At 44.5% G+C, this 17,466-nt stretch overlaps 1 protein-coding gene across 1 annotated transcript in view; it reads left to right on the top strand.

The window, feature by feature from the left end:
• The window catches only part of COL22A1 (collagen type XXII alpha 1 chain), a 197,227-nt gene that overhangs the window by 67,993 nt on the left and 111,768 nt on the right, over positions 1–17,466 (top strand). Inside the window, exons 8-12 of the mRNA XM_033156119.1 lie at positions 1,046–1,126; positions 2,282–2,395; positions 3,162–3,206; positions 8,356–8,409; positions 11,567–11,608. Coding sequence (XP_033012010.1) covers positions 1,046–1,126; positions 2,282–2,395; positions 3,162–3,206; positions 8,356–8,409; positions 11,567–11,608 — 336 coding nt within the window. The remainder of the gene's footprint in view (positions 1–1,045; positions 1,127–2,281; positions 2,396–3,161; positions 3,207–8,355; positions 8,410–11,566; positions 11,609–17,466) is intronic.

The following is a 17,466-nucleotide window of genomic DNA, read 5'->3' as shown; positions in this document are numbered from 1 at the left end:
TCCCCCCCTTGCCCGCATTAAATTGATACATTCAGTTGCAGGTAAGCAGAGATGCATTTTGCAGGAAACCAATGATTGCTCTTTTTTAAAAATGCTGCTTTTAACTGTCAGATACCTTGCCATTTGGCAAACAAACCAATTGCTTGTTAAAAGGAAAGGTCGTCCTTTTTATCTTTTCTGTCGGAGAATGTGAAATTTCAAATTTAGAAATACGATATTCCAGAAAAAGTCAACGCAACAAAACCATAGTGGTTAAAATAATAATAGTCAAGTGGATGCTAATCAGTATGTTGAAGTCTATTTATTATTATTATTATTATTATTATTATTATTATTATTATTATTATTATTTGGTGGCATGGATTTCAAAGGAGTCCTGTCACAGAGGGCAGGAATGGCCATTTAGAGATTCTGAACACTGGATGATGAAAATGCCGGCCCTGTTATTTTCGCCAAATTATTTTGTGCAATATGCATGCCCACCTCCAGCTTCCATACCCAACGCAGTGTCAACATCCTTCATACTGATTCCAATTATCCACATACCTTCTACAGCAGGGGTCCCCAAACTAAGGCCTGGGCACCGGATGCAGCCCAATTGCCTTCTAAATGTGGCCTGCAGATGGTCCGGGAATCAGCGTGTTTTTACATGCGTAGAATGTGTCCTTTTATTCAAAATGCATCTCTGGGTTATTTGTGGGCCATAGGAATTCGTTCATATATATTTTCCCCCAAAATATAGTCTGGCCCCCCACAAGGTCTGAGGGACAGTGGACCGGCCCCCTGCTGAAAAAGTTTACTGACCCCTGTTCTACAGTCTCCCTACATGTGTTGGACTTCCCATCATATCTGGGCAGCATAGACATTTGCAGTTCCGTTCCCACGTTCTTTGTTTTTGTGGGGAAGTCGTATGTGGCCTGTATGAAGTTCTTCTCTGTTGCACATCACCCAGGTGATTGCGTTCCACAAACACAAACCCAAAGGGAGCAAAGGCTGCTAGTCTGCTTCCTCGAGTCCTGACTTTCGTGATTTCCTTTTTCCGTAGTTTGACCTTCAGCGGATGGTTATTTACTGTGATTCACGTCATGCTGAACTGGAAACTTGCTGTGACATTCCCTCTGGGCCTGTAAGTTTAGATCTATTACGTGTGTGTGTGTGTGTGTGTAAAAGAGTGTGCACATTCATTGAAATCTGCTATCCAAAATGGAGCTATATTCTAGAACTGTACATTAAGAACAATAATGAGGAGTAGTTTTTATAGTCTCGTGGAAAAAAGGGAGATAACAAATAGGTAGGGTAATATTATGTTGGGGTTATGTGATTCAGTATGCAAGTGGCGCTGTGGTCTAAACCACTGAGCCTAGGGCTTGTGATCAGAAGGCCGACGGTTCGAATCCCCACGGCGGGGTGAGCTCCCATTGCTCAGTCCCTGCTCCTGTCAACCTAGCAGTTCGAAAGCACGTCAAAGTGCAAGTAGAGAAATAGGTACCGCTCCGGCGGGAAAGTAAACGGCGTTTCTGTGTGCTGCTCTGGTTCGCTAGAAGCGGCTTAGTCATGCTGGCCACATGACCCGGAAGCTGTATGCCAGCTCCCTTGGCCAATAAAGCAAGATGAGCGCCGCAACCCCAGAGTCATCTGCGACTGGACCTAATGGTCAGGGGTCCCTTTACCTTTACCCGTTATGCTTCATTATGATAAATGGGCTTTTCAGAAGAGTTTAGAAGACTGCTGACAAGTCTTCATTTTTGATTTGCAGGTAAAAGAGTACGTTTTGCAGGTTGAAGTCTCCCCTCTTTCACACACACACACACACACACACACACACACACATGACTTAGATTGTGTGAATGTTTTTCTTTAAAAACTAGCACTATCCTGCTGGGTGTCATTGATTCCCCTGACATTCTCTGATTTGGTACCATTTCCCCCCCGTTCTTTATCCGTGTGTATGTATTGGTCATATGGGTGATCCCAGTCAATAAGAGAACATGCCCGTAAGCATGAGGATGCCCGGTGACACATCATTGACCAGATTTAGTTGATGGGTGATGTCATTGGGAAAAGTGAAAACCATTTCAATGGAAGGACAAAATAAATGAACAAGTGAACATCTCTGTAATGAGTGCAGTGAGAGGAGACAGCAAAAGGGAAGTGTTTATTTTTGGAGGGTGGAGATCAAGAAAATGTGGGTAGGTTTCAGCTCAGCTGCAGTTAAACTGCAAATAATTTAACAAGAAACACGTTCCTGATATGTACTATTCCTGACCTGTTCTGGCTACAGTGCAAAGTGAAGGTTGTTACAGATGCTCCTCCCCTTGAAATAACAACCACTCCTGGAAGCGAATATGTCGGCCCTACCAAGACAGTCAACTGCTCCTGTCCACCTGGAGAAAAGGTATGTATTTGAATCAGAAGTGGGGTTTTTCCCCAAGTAAGACTTTCATTGTAGTAATTGATATGAATATAATATCATGGCTTTATCATTAATCAGCACTATTAACTCTGTGCATGAGATTCTGTGCATGTGGATTCTTCTACCAAAGGCCACCTTCCCATACGTTGGAGACAGTTGTATATTAACATTGTGTTTTGTGAGGTCTATGCCTTATGACTACTGCCCTAAATAATCTCTCCTGGAGGGAAGTTGGGCATAACAAGGACAGCAAATTTTCTGATAATTCAAACAGGAAGGAAGGAAGGAAGGAAGGAAGGATTAGTAGGAAGTATTAGTTTTTTATTGTGCAATCTCATCCTGGTCATCCCATATTAATTTATTCTCATGGTGCTCATGTTGGCTAGCCAAGTGGTCATATCAGGGGATCTCAGGATGAGGGCTAGTATATTATCTAAGATAATAAAGGGGTTGTCAACCTTTTTATACCTAATGCCCACTAATGCGTCTTTCTTGATGGTAAAATTTCCTTACCGTCCACCAGCGCTCGATGGAAGGAGGATTCAGCTTGTGCCGTAGAACCCCCTAGTGCCCACCTAGAATCCTGAAATGCCCGCTAGTGGGCGGTAGGGACCAGGTTGACAACGCCTGATCTAAGGCAATGTACTTATGTATTTCATGGTTGCTAACACACACAATTAAGGCTATATTTACGTGATAGAAGCAATGAGAAATTATGTTGATAAATAATATTTCTCTCTCATTTCAGGGTGAAAGAGGTCTACCTGGGTTTGAAGGTCTTAGAGGCCAGAAGGTTAGTTTTGCCTGAGGGACCAACAAGACTTTGTTTGTTTGTTTGTTTATAAAAACTTTATCAATTCAAGTTAAGTAGCTTCTGAATCTAAAACAGAATATGAGCTCTAATTGGGCTGCAATTTTTTTGTGGGAAGGCAGCTGTATTGCTGCCATGAGTTCCTGTTTTCACAACAGTTTCCTCTTAGCTTATAAAATGCTATGGCCCTGGAAATTATCATGCATGCACACTTCCATCACACTCACACTGCACGATGGGTTCCATGGGCCATTGGATTTTAAGCATATTGTGCTCCCCGTTGCCTGGTTAATTGGATTCCAGCAGACAACAAACCTCAGTAGCAGAATTCCACAACAAAACACTCAAGATAATTTTTTGGCATGTATAATATCCAGGCCCTGGAAGCTTTCGTGCATGTTGTTCTTGACATCCATTGCCTTGAGAGACAATGGAGTGTGCCCCCGGTGGTGAGATCAAACAGCTGCAATCCTGGGCAGTGTGTATGGAAGTCCTGGGCTGCCCAGACAAGAAGACCCTGCTCTCTCGGCCTCACTGATGTAGTCCAAAGGAAAGCTGAGCAATATGTTTGGCACCAGCTTGGCTGTAGGAATTGCTGGAAGAAGATGTACAAGGCGCCATCCAAACCTCTTAGGGACTTGTTGTAAGAATTTAAGGGAATTATCCCAGTAAAGGGTCCGATTCCGGGTGGAATCCTGAACCTCGGCAGGACGTTATTTTGAAACCCCTGCCTGCGCAGAAATGACAGAGACCAGACCAGAGTTCTAACAAAAAGCAAGGTGGCTAGTTAAGCCTGAAGTTTATTAAAAGCTGTGGCAACAGTGTACTCCCCTCACACACAGGCGAGCAGGGAAGGACCCAGAACAAAGGTGTGTCTGCACTTATATAGACATTTAAGTTTCCCACCCTTGAGTCCAAGACCACCCCCAGAAACATCATACATGCATCACACAAAAAGGCAGTCCCCAACAGAATTCTGAGTGTGGTTGTTTATCTCCTGCCTGGCAGGTTATATGATAATGCCTTCTCTGATTGCCTTTCCTGGTAGTCTGGGCATTCCTTTGAGGTGGTAAATAGTTCCTGAATCTCTTACGCATATTGATAGTGTGCTCAGCTTAACAGATATTCTCACCTGGAATACTGTGTCCAGTTCTGGGCACCACAGTTCCAGAAGGATACTGACAAGCTGGAACGTGTCCAGAGGAGGGCAACCAAAATGGTCAAAGGCCTGGAAACGATGCCTTATGAGGAACGGCTTAGGGAGCTGGGTATGTTTAGCTTGGAGAAGAGAAGGTTAAGGGGTGATATGATAGCCATGTTCAAATATATCAAAGGATGTCATATAGAGGAGGGAGAAGACACGGGGCAATGGATTCAAACTACAAGAAAGAAGATTCCACCTAAACATTAGGAAGAACGTCCTGACAGTAAGAGCTGTTTGACAGTGGAATTTGCTGCCAAGGAGTGTGGTGGAGTCTCCTTCTTTGGAGGTCTTTAAGCGGAGGCTTGACAGCCATCTGTCAGGAATGCTTTGATGGTGTTTCCTGCTTGGCAGGGGGTTGGACTAGATGGCCCTTGTGGTCTCTTCCAACTCTATGATTCTATGATTCTATGATACTTGCCAGACTATATTTACAGGGAGGTGTAAGTCCCAAAGAGAATTGGGAAGCTTTTCCTATTGCAGAAGAATACTTGGTCAGCTGGGATTCAAAATGGTGCTGCTTCAGACATGTGGCCCATACATTCATGTACATGTTTGCTTGGTACACTTATGAACAATTATTACATATATATATATAAGACCTTAAAATTCTTATTACAGACTCCACTCCGGATTTGGGTAGGGTTTACCTTTTAGCCTTCTCTTCTCCTGGAGATATACTGCAATGCAGTGGAGGTTTAGGATCAAAGTTTTCCTTCTCCTAGATGGGCTACCTTCCCAGGTTGTCAAGCCCCATCTGCCCTCCACTTCCTTCTCTAGCATGTGCAGAAACAGATTTCTTGGCCGTTGGACTAAGTATTGGTGCCATCCGCTCAGTCCGCCAGAACCTGTATTTGCATGCAGTGGAAGTCCCTAACTCTGAAGAAGTGTGCGTGCACACGGAAGCTCATGTTGTTGTTGTTCAGTTGTTCAGTCGTGTCCAACTCTTCGTGACCCATGGACCAGAGCACGCCTATCCTTCACTGCCTCTCGCAGTTTGGCCAAACTCATGTTAGTAGCTTCGAGAACACTGTCCAACCATCTCATCCTCTGCCATCCCCTTCTCCTTGTGCCCTCCATCTTTCCCAACTTCAGGGTCTTTTCCAGGGAGTCTTCTCTTCTCATGAGGTGGCCAAAGTACTGGAGCCTCAACTTCAGGATCTGTCCTTCTAGTGAGCACTCAGGACTGATTTCTTTAAGAAGGGATAGGTTTGATCTTCTTGCAGTTCATGGGACTCTCAAGAGTCTCCTCCAGCACCATAATTCAAAAGCATCAATTCTTCGGCGATCAGCCTTGCGCGATCGGCGAAAGCTCATACCAAGAACAAACTTAGTTGGTCTCTAAGGTGCTACTGGAAGGAAATTTTTTTATTTTTTATTTTGTTTTCACCAAGAACTTGAGATTCTTTGGCAACCCTCACCTTGTTTAGCTGGCCAGTCGAAGAGAGAGCTGAGCACAGTGTGGGGACCAATGGTGGATGAAATATCCCAGAAGGAGCATGGTGTGCCCCTCACCAGAGATACTACCTCCTCCTCTAACACCCCATACGTCTCACTGGATGTCACAGAATGACAGAGAGAAAATGAAGGCTTGCTTTACTTATAACATGAAATGCTTCTCCAGCTAAATAGTTAAGCATCATCTTTTTGCTGGTTAGCAAAAGAAGAGGGGAGAATGCCCTTTGGAAGCAAGGTTATCCATTGGTTTAAAACGGTCTAGATTTGTTTCCATTGTCCCCATTTCCATTGAAAGCAGCCACAGGACTGGGCCTTGCATTTCTCTGGCTCTATAAATAGAAGCTTCCCATTTTAATCAGTGACAGTTTAACCGATGAGAGTCCCTTTGGACAATGACATGAGAAAATTACAGTAAGAGCCAAACCAGGGGGCTGGCAGCAATAGAACAGGGTGTATTTTAAATGGCTGCCATTTCCCCAAGTGTATGGACCCAACGATGGCCTCTAGAAATGCTAATGCATCAGTTTAATATAAGTGAAATGGAATTCTTTATCGGGGTGCCTGGGATGGAAGTGAGCCTTTTAGAAGCTGATTATATTTAGGGTGCCCCATCTCTCCTCTAAAATGGTCCAAAAGATGAATGCTGATTCCTGCTTAGCACACAGAGTGGATTATCCGCCTACATCTCTGTTTAGCGGCATTGAGTGGTTCCTCTTGACACTGATGTAAAAAGCCTTCTTTTTAAAATTGGAAAAAAAGACCTTCTGACATTACTTTTTCTTTTCTATGAGCAGCCTGGAAAAAATATAGAGAGAGACTTGCTGTGAGTGATCGGCATTTTTGCAACCAGTTTTGCAGGTTGTAAATGGAACAGGAAGCATAGAAATGCACTTTATTTTCCTGTTGCATCACATACTTTCTTTGTTACTTTGTTAAAGGGCCCACTTTGGAACCAATAATTTTATGCACGCATGCCCACACTTTTGAGTATTGCACACAACATGTTGAGGAACTGTAGCTCAGTGCTAGAGCACATGTTTTTCATGCATAAAATCCGCGTTCTCTTCCTGACATCTGCAGTTTCAAAGATTGGATAGTAGATGTTGAGTAGTGGGAAAGATGGATGAAGACACAGCTCTTAAAACAACTAGCTCTTTAATTCAGCTCTGAGTCCTGGACTGAACAACAGTTTAGCCTCCTGGCTTATATAGTACTCAGTAACTTGCAACAGTAACAAACTCCCTCTAGCTACCCAATCCATGAACGGCACTCTCAATCCTTCATTTGCATGGTGGGGACCTGAGTGAGAACTGCAGCCACAGTGGCCAGAATGAGTACTGCAGTTAAACTTAATACATAACACCCCTTCCCACCAGGATGAGGTTTTTAGGCCCCCAATTCATAAAAGGTTACAACTAGGCACCGTAAGCGTATGGTTGCTAATTTCACGTACAATCTTATTTGTTTCACAATGGCACTTAAACGTATGGTTTCCACAAGTTTCAACAGCATGTGTTTTAACTATTTACAAGTACAATATACTGGTTCATTATGCAACATAATCATTAAGATAGGCTGGATGACTATGAGTCCGAGTAGACCGACGAGGTATTACTGGAGAGGCAGCCGGGCTACCTGAGCCTGGGGAACCACCCGCCACAGGTGACGCAGGTGAATGGTTCGAGTCTGAGGCTTCTGCGTCGGCTACTGTAACGGCGGCTTCAGGCTGTGGTTGTACAGGAGGCTCCGTCAAGGGTGCTGGGGAAGGTTGTCTATGCGCTGGGTGTTCTTCCTCAGCGGTACTTGGTGGCTGGCCAGACTCTGCCGGGGCCGGGAGAGGCACTGTTCCAGTATCCAAATTCCCAGCGCGGTGGCACAACTGGTCAATGTTCCGGCGCCATAACCAGCCGCAGTCCAAAGCCACCTGATACGATTTCAGCCCTGTAACCCCAACCACCACAGCCGGCATCCAGGCAATCTCTCCCGCATAGTTCCTCACAAACACCTTGTCCCCTGGAACAAAAGACCGTGGCAGGTTAGCACAGCCTGAGACTCCAGAAAGCTGCTGCCAGTCAGAGTAGACAGGACTGGATGAATATACAGACTGATACTGCTCTAAGGCAGCTTCTGTCTGACATCATAAGAACATAAGAAGATGAAAAAAAGCCCAGCCAAAGGAGGCAAAAGGCCCATCTAGTCCACCATCCTGTTCTCACAGTGGGGAGGATGAATGTATACATGATATACTGAGAAAAATAATGGCACCAAATTGCAGACTGGCCATATTCACCTGTCCGATTTCCATTCCTGTTTGCAGATGGAGACACAACCTGACACAATTTCTGAGACCTTTCCCCCATTCTGATGAAATTCTCATATATCCCTACTAGTCGGTCTAATAAAAGTCAGGGGTGGGGATCATTGCATCTTGTACTCTTGAGCTAACACTTATTCTTTTCCTTTTTTGTCAAGGGAGAAATTGGACCAATTGGACTTCCTGGCCCAAAGGGAGAAAGAGGAGAACCAGTAAGAACATTTATCAGAGCTCAGACACTATGGGTTGTTTCCTTCCCTGTTCTAACATTAGGTAAAGGTAAAGGGACCCCTCAGCAAAAACAAGACCTGGAGCTGACTGTGGCTCAGATCATCAGCTTCTTATAGCAAAATTCCAGCTTAAACTGAAGAAAGTAGGAAAAACCACTGGGCCAGTAAGATTCAATCTAAATCAAATTCCTTATGAATACACAGTTGAAGTGAAGAACAGGTTCAAGGATTTAGATTTGGTGGATAGAGTACCTGAAGAACTGTGGATGGAGGCTCGTAACATTATACAGGAGACAGCAACGAAAACTATCCCAATGAAAAAGAAATGCAAGAAAGCAAAGTGGCTGACCAATGAGGCCTTACAAATAGCGGGGGAGAGAAGACAAGCAAAATGCGAAGGAGATCGTGAAAGATACAGGAAATTGAATGCAGATTTCCAAAGAATAGCAAGGAGAGACAAGAGGGCCTTTCTAAACGAGCAATGCAAAGAAATAGAGGAAAATAACAGAATGGGAAAAACCAGAGATTTATTCAAGAAAATTGGAGATATGAAAGGAACATTTCGTACAAAGATTACCACAATTAAGGACAAAAGTGGAAAGGACCTAACAGAAGCAGAAGACATCAAGAAGAGGTGGCAAGAATACACAGAGGAATTATACCAGAAAGATATGGAGGTCTCATACACCCCCGGAAATGTGGTTGCTGACCTTGAGCCAGACATCCTGGAGAGTGAAGTCAAATGGGCCTTAGAAAGCCTTGCTAACAACAAGGCCAGTGGAAGTGATGATATTCCAGCTGAACTATTTAAAATTTTAAAAGAGGATGCTGTTAAGGTGCTGCACTCAATATGCCAGCAAGTTTGGAAAACTCAGCAGTGGCCAGAGGATTGGAGAAGATCAGTCTACATCCCAATCCCAAAGAAGGGCAGTGCCAAAGAATGCTCCAACTACCGCACAATTGCACTCATTTCACACGCTAGCAAGGTTATGCTTAAAATTCTACAAGGCAGGCTTAAGCAGTATGTGGACCGAGAACTCCCAGAAGTGCAAGCTGGATTTCGAAGGGGCAGAGGAACCAGAGACCAAATTGCAAACATGCGCTGGATTATGGAGAAAGCCAGAGAGTTCCAGAAAAACATCTACTTCTGCTTCATTGATTATGCAAAAGCATTTGACTGTGTCGACCACAGCAAACTATGGCAAGTTCTTAAAGAAATGGGAGTGCCGGATCACCTCATTTGCCTCCTGAGAAATCTCTATGTGGGACAAGAAGCTACAGTTAGAACTGGATATGGAACAACTGATTGGTTCAAAATTGGGAAAGGAGTACGACAAGGCTGTATATTGTCTCCCTGCTTATTTAACTTATATGCAGAATACATCATGCGAAAGGCTGGACTGGATGAATCCCCAACTGGAATTAAGATTGCCGGAAAAAATATCAACAACCTCAGATATGCTGATGATACTACCTTGATGGCAGAAAGTGAGGAGGAATTGAAGAACCTTTTAATGAGGGTGAAAGAAGAGAGCGCAAAATATGGTCTGAAGCTCAACATCAAAAAAACTAAGATCATGGCCACTGGTCCCATCACCTCCTGGCAAATAGAAGGGGAAGAAATGGAGGCAGTGAGAGATTTCACTTTCTTGGGTTCCATTATCACTGCAGATGGTGACAGCAGTCACGAAATCAGAAGACGCCTGCTTCTTGGGAGAAAAGCAATGACAAACCTAGACAGCATCTTAAAAAGCAAAGACATCACCTTGCCGACAAAAGTCCGTATAGTTAAAGCTATGGTTTTCCCAGTAGTAATGTACGGAAGTGAGAGCTGGACCATAAAGAAGGCTGATCGCCGTAGAATTGATGCTTTTGAATTATGGTGCTGGAGGAGACTCTTGAGAGTCCCGTGGACTGCAAGAAGATCAAACCTATCCATTCTCAAAGAAATCAGCCCTGAGTACTCACTAGAAGGACAGATCCTGAAGTTGAGGCTCCAGTACTTTGGCCACCTCATGAGAAGAGAAGACTCCCTAGAAAAGACCCTGATGTTGGGAAAGATGGAGGGCACAAGGAGAAGGGGACGACAGAGGATGAGATGGTTGGACAGTGTTCTTGAAGCTACTAACATGAGTTTGGCCAAACTGCGAGAGACAGTGAAGGATAGGCGTGCCTGGCGTACTCTGGTCCATGGGGTCACGAAGAGTCGGACATGACTGAACGACTGAACAACAACAACAACAACAACAAAGGGACCCCTGACCATTAGGTCCAGTCGTGTCCGACTCTGGGGTTGTGGCGCTCATCTCGCTTTATTGGCAAAGGGAGCCGGCATACAGCTTCCGGGTCATGTGGCCAGCATGACTAAGCCGCTTCTGGCGAACCAGAGCAGCGCACGAAAACACCGTTTACCTTCCCGCCGGAGTGGTACCTATTTATCTACTTGCACTTTGTGTTTTCGAAGTACTAGGTGGGCAGGAGCCAGGACCGAGCAACGGGAGCTCACCCCGTCGTGGGGATTTGAACCGCCGACCTTCTGATCAGCAAGCCCTAGGCTCTGTGGTTTAACCCACAGCACCACCCGCGTTCTAACATTACCATGTGCTAATAACAATAGGCATGTAATACTAAACTAGGGGTCACAAATAGCACCTGGTTGACTTATTTTTAGCTAGATTCTGGATTCAGGACTCAAAGTTTTATCTGTGAATTATAGATTCAGGACTCTGAAGAGCTAGCCAACAATAAAAAAGGGAAACAAAGTACACAAGGTTTGAAAATGATTGCATACACTTGAAATAATTGTTCAACCACTGCCTTGCAGCAGTAACTTTGCTTTCGGATCCCATCTACTGGATTATTAATTTATATCTCCAGTGAAAGAAATCCCATGCAGTGATTTCTAGGGTCACCCAGCTACTGAGTCCCGTCATGTTCCATCAAGGACTGCCTCTTCTGTGCCTTCCTTTTCCATTGGGCTACTCGTGTTTGAGATCCACTGACATTATCATTGGTTTTCCCTTAGCTGCTCTCAGAATGTCTTAGAACATCCATTGGTAGTGATAGCTCACTGTGAGAATTGTGAGAATTCTTGTGCTATAGTTATTGTGTTAACTGTGGATTTATTCTCTCCTTTTAGGGTGGTGGAGGAGGAGCTGGCTGGGCAGAGAAAGGAGAAAAGGTATGGTCATACTCAAAGCTGGGTAAACTCTAATGTTATCTATGCAATTGTTGTTGTTGTTGTTGTTGTTGTTGTTGTTGTTGTTGTTGTTGTTGTTCCCTTTCTCCAAGGAGCATCCATGGTACTTCTAGTCTCATTTTCTCTCCGCAATCTTACGAGCACCAGAATTTTGACAGTAATTCCTGAGACGAGAAATATGATTTTATGTTAGATTTCTCCCATGCGTATATGCAGTTTTACCTAATCCACACATCTTTGCAAGCGATTTCCCCTAACACAATGCATTGTTGTTATTTGTCATTTTCATGAATAGGCATTGTTATGCCCACTTTCCCTTAATACAGTGGTGCCCCGCTAGACGAAAATAATTCGTTCTACGGGTTTTTGACTTTTTCGTCTTGCGGGGCAGCTTCCGCTAGACGAATGCCGTTCGTCTAGTGAGTTTTTCGTCTAGCGAGGCATTCGTCTAGCGGGGCACCACTGTATATACTGTATACTTTTGTCCTTCTCTCTCTCTCTCTCTCTCTCTCTCTCTCTCTCTGTGTGTGTGTGTGTGTGTGGTTGGAGAACTGTGTCACAAAATTCAGAGAAGCATGAATTTTGACTGATAGCTGGCATTCAAGCTTGCGTTTTGCTTACTGGGTAACTTCCTTTTCAAAGGAAACAAAATGGAATTTCTCCCCCATCCCTAAATGGGTCCTTTCATATTGCAATTAACTGGGATCGAACCCTTGAGGCCTGCCTACTGTGGAGCTAGGTGTCAACTGGCATGTTTAGAGGAAGCCTGGGTGGCAGTACCAGGGTTTCTTAGGCACCTATTGGGATCAGCTGGCAGCTTTGAAAGTTCTGTGCATGGGCAGAGTTCCATTCATTCTCCCGATAGTTTAAACGCACACAGTATTTCAAAACCTGGGCTATTAATCAGATTACATCAAAAACTGGCAAAGACTAAGTATGAGGCTTTGTCTGCTGCATCTGTACAAAATATCATCAAATGGGCGCCAAAGAGGGTGAAGGCAACAATTGATCTGATTTACGAGCATCCAGATGTGCCGTTTTAGTCCTTTTGTGTCTAGAAAGTTCCTGGGACAGCTCTCCAACACCCAAGGGAGCATTTCAGGAGATATGCACCTGCTGGCCACATCTTGCCAACATCTGTCTGACAGGTTTGGCATCAGCACACATGTGTGCTTGTGCCAAGCATAGCTACTGTTTTCTTTTTGCTTAGAAAAAGAACTGAGCGCCTCTTCAAAATGAAAAAAGGGGTTTTTTGGATCTGTGGAGCATTCAGCTGTAGCTGCATTACAAGCTTGTTCTCACCCTCTTTCTGGCTGAATTGCCACCTAATGCTATCGACCCGTTCTTTTGTTCTGACATCAGGTGTGGGTGTTTTTATTTATTTATTCCTTTGAAAAAAGGCATTCTTCCACATTCTAGAGATACACAAAAGACCCCAAGAAAAGTTGCTGGTGTTGACAGAACACTCTGTTCTTCCCTTGAAATCCCTTTGAAGTTTCTTTGAAGTAGCAGCTAAGGTTGCTGAAAAATAAACCACCCCACCAAAATCCTACCTACCTGATGCAGCAAAAGATGTTTCTCAAGCTTTGGACTTCTGCTGTTTGTTTCCTTCCAAGTACAGAGGACAGATAGCTTCTTCCTACCAATATCACCCCTTCTCTTGGATTGCTGCTGTTTGTCAGCTCTGACAACTGTGGGGAAGAAGGTTCTGGATTATAGGGCTTCTTCCAGAACCTAGACCCAAAAGGAGCTGCACCATCCATGGTTCTTCTTAGCCTGACGACAGTATGAGAATGCTCAGCACATTTCAACCTTTGAAAATAAATCGGAATGCATCCATCAGAATTTGCACCAAAATTTGAAACATAGTTCTTGACTCACTTTTTTAAAAAAAAATAAGAAATGTATCTAAAATTGTATCTTTGGAGAAAAAAAAAATTGAAAGGTATATTTTAAGAGACAGTACATTTAACACTGTGCATTGAAGTACATATTTAAATGAATAGTTGTTGTTGTTTTGTCATTCAGTCGTGTCCGACTCTTTGTGACTCCATGGACCAGAGAACGCCAGGCACTCCTGTCTTCCACTGCCTCCTGCAGTTTGGTCAAACTCATGATAGTAGCTTCGGGAACACTGTCCAACCATCTCGTCCTCTGTCGTCCCCTTCTAGTAACCTCATTCTTTCTCAACATCAGGGTCTTTTCCACGGAGTCTTCTCTTCTCATGAGATGGCCAAAGTACTGGAGCCTCAGCTTCAGGATCTGTCCTTCCAGTGAGCACTCAGGGCTGATTTCCTTCAGAATGGATAGGTTTGATATTCTTGCAGTCCATGGGACTCTCAAGAGTCTCCTCCAGCACCATAATTCAGAATAAATAAATATTTCCATGTATATATTTACAGAGGCATGTGAATTTGCATTGGGATAGATTTATGAATAAGCACATGCAAAAGTGATGTGGATTAGAAATATGTCAGTAAGACCAACTCTGTGTTACAAAGATGTCCTCAAATGTGACATGAAGGCTGGGAACATCAACCCCCCCCCCCATGACCACAGTGCTTGGAGAAAGGCAGTCAAGCCGTGGAGCCACAGCAGTGACCAGAGAAGTGTGGGATGTAAACACAGAGCAGTTAAAACCATTGCTAGAGGGGACATGAAGGGTATCTCAGTCCTCCAACCAAAGCTTCCTTTTTACCAGTGTGGTGTAGTGGTTAAGAGCAGTAGACTCGTAATCTGGTGAACCGGGTTTGCGTCTCCGCTCCTCCACATGCAGCTGCTGGGTGACCTTGGGCTAGTCACACTTCTCTGAAGTCTCTCAGCCCCACTCACCTCACAGAGTGTTTGTTGTGGGGGAGGAAGGGAAAGGAGAATGTTAGCCGCTTTGAGACTCCTTCGGGTAGTGATAAAGCGGGATATCAAATCCAAACTCTTCCTCTCTTCTTCTTCTTCTTCTTCTTCTTCTTCTTCTTCTTCTTCTGGAGTGAGATAACTTCCTGTGTAACTAGAGGTGGGTGTGATCTCACCTGTATACAAAACTCTTGAGACCAGATGCCATCTCTCTCTCTCTCTCTGGATTCGTCTATTCAATGAGCAACGTCTTAGGACAGGATGCTCTCTTGGCTTGCAGCCGAGAGAAGGCCAGGTGAAGCCTGTTTCCTTATGGAGCTAGCTTCACACATGTAAATACATTTATCTAAGCTAGCCTGCCTTCTGAGACTATACTGCAACTGTGAGTATACTCTTTTTATACTTCTAAAGAGCACTGTATTGTGTCTTTACTTTTAAGAGGGAAGAAGGGGAATATACCAGGAATATATATGTTATTCTGAGGCTTTAGCAAGCCTGTGCAACCATTCCTGCTGTGCTTTAGAAAGGGAATGCAACTCTGCTAAGTTTGGAGCTTGTTAACACAAGCTGGGATAGGATATATTAGACAATATATGCTCATCCACATTGCCAAGCATTCCCACAAGAAGGAAGGGCTGTGGGGAAGAGCACAGAAATAAGCAATGTACCATGGTGCATATTCAGAAGCACAACCAGATGCCATCATCTTCCCCAGCTGCAACAAAACACGTCTCTCCCATATCGGTCTCTACAGCCACAGTAGGCATTGCAACCTTCCAAGAGTTTGACTTCACTCCCGAAAGGTGCATTCCTCTATTGTCTCCCGAGACAGACAGATGCCAGCAAAGATCTGTTCATCACTTGGCGCACTTGTAGCATAACAACTGGGAAGGTTCTCACCTTGGAAATTGTTCTGAAAGTAGCACTGCCCTCTGAAATCTTCTTCCACCTTTGGCATTTTGGTAGCTACTACCATCAGCCTGGCGGCAAAGGGGACCCAGGAAGTTGTGATGGCTGATGTTTGAAAAGGAAACGCTTTGCTTCTCTGCCATCACTGTTTACACTAGGAGTGGACAACCTGGTGCCCTCCAGATGTTGATGGATCCCCGACCATTGGCCAACAACATCTGGAGGAGAACCACCTTGGCTAACCCTGGCTTAAAATGACAGCAGCAATAACATGATTGTTTGAGAAGATGGGAAGACAGGTCCCATCTCTCTGTGTCATCTTTATGAATGATTATCGTAGGTTTCCCCATGAATATATGACAGTGAATCCCCGGAATTTGTTGAATATTGACTTGTTAGAGGCAAATGTGTGGGTGTCCATATATATCCCCTTCTGCTGCTCCCCTGTCCCCTCATCCAGCAAATTAAAACAGTGGGGGCATACGTATTTCACTTCTGTTCCATTTAATCTTTTTTAGCCATAGGCCATAACAAAGTTCGAGATACAAATTAGGGCCATCAATTTCAAGCATGGCAAGAATTAACATGTCAGAAATCACGGAGCTACAGCAATAGTAAAACATCAGAAATCCAATTTGCGGTCTGCGACGTGCACATCATAAAATATCTTGGGCTGCCGTTGAAAAATTAGCTACATTATCCCTTATTACTATTGGCAAGTAAGTTGTCATTTCGTCTTTGCAATACATTTTTGCCTAGCATCTTCAGAAATGGGGCAGTGAGATATATAATGAGGATTTTCTTTTATTGCTTCCATTGTATCCTCTTTTCAGATACAATGAAGAGAGAGAGAGAGACACAGAGAGAGAGCATATTGTGATAGCATATATTAAGTTAATGAATCTGTTGTATTCTAAACCAGGCGGAGGCTTTCACTGGAGGAGAAATGTGGAAATAATGCATAGATACGTTTTGAACCCGTGATTAAATTCGGACCAGTCTCCTTTCATTATATTTCAGGGACCTGCCCAAATTTGGAGGGCTTTTTGAGGCATTCGTTCTTGAAGTGTTTTTGATTGTTGGAAACACTTCAAACCAACCTTAGTACACCTTGGAGCCCGGCACGCTTCCTTCAGCGCACGTACCTCTCCTGTACGTTCTCCTTGCTGCCGTCTCCTGTGCTATTCAGCAGAGTTATCTTCTCTTATCTTCTCTCACGCAGCGGGGTTGTGTATGCCAGCATATTACAGACAACAGAGTCCGGCTTCTTTCTAATCTAGAAGCTTTATTTTACAAGGCATAAATCATTACATTCCGGGAGAGTCGCAAGCCATGTTGGTGGCTTCTCCCTTCTCCCTGTTCTCCGGACAACAGAAACAGAAAGTATCACATTACACAGTACAACAGTACACAGAGCATCCGGTGACGCTCTTCCTCCTGTGGGTGGGACAATCTGGTTGAGCTTGTTAACTCTAAAAGCTCCAAACCTCTACACCCCCTCTTGTCCCGCACACAGGGGCGTTGTAAGCTTGCAGCTTACCTCACACAAACCCTCACAGAACTCCCCATGACATTGGAAGCTCAGGGGCTTCGTGAACCCAACCCTCTGGTTCACCTGACCAGGACAGTACTTCAGCTTCTCCAAGCCGGTCTGAACGCACACGTCTCGAAAGAGAACGTCTAGGTGTTTGGGTCTGGCCTTGACTTGTCCAGACTCTGCCACCAACAAACAGAGTTGGTTGTCCTCCCAAACCATCATGGGCAGGCAACTCTGAACGCAGATCTCTTGGACCAAACACCTATAGAACTCCAGTTCCCTGCAAAGCACTGACAACGCACTGTACCTGGCTTCTGCACGAGAACGAGCAATGAGGCTCTGGCACCGGGACTTCAGCCCGCCTAGAGCTCCTCCACACTGTACCTCCATTTCAGACACAGATTTCCTGTCCTCGGAATTTGCCCAACCGCCGTCGCACCAGCGCGTGAGCTGGGGCTCACCGGTAGCTGACAACTCCGGGCAAAACTCCTTAGTCTCCTGCAAACTCTGGAGCACTCTCTCCATGCCATTCCAGGCATGCACG

Source organism: Lacerta agilis, chromosome 7 (genome assembly GCF_009819535.1).
Source record: "Lacerta agilis isolate rLacAgi1 chromosome 7, rLacAgi1.pri, whole genome shotgun sequence".
NCBI lineage: Eukaryota > Metazoa > Chordata > Lepidosauria > Squamata > Lacertidae > Lacerta > Lacerta agilis.
Note: the sequence above shows the minus strand (reverse complement) of the source record. Positions and strands in the feature narration are given on the sequence as shown.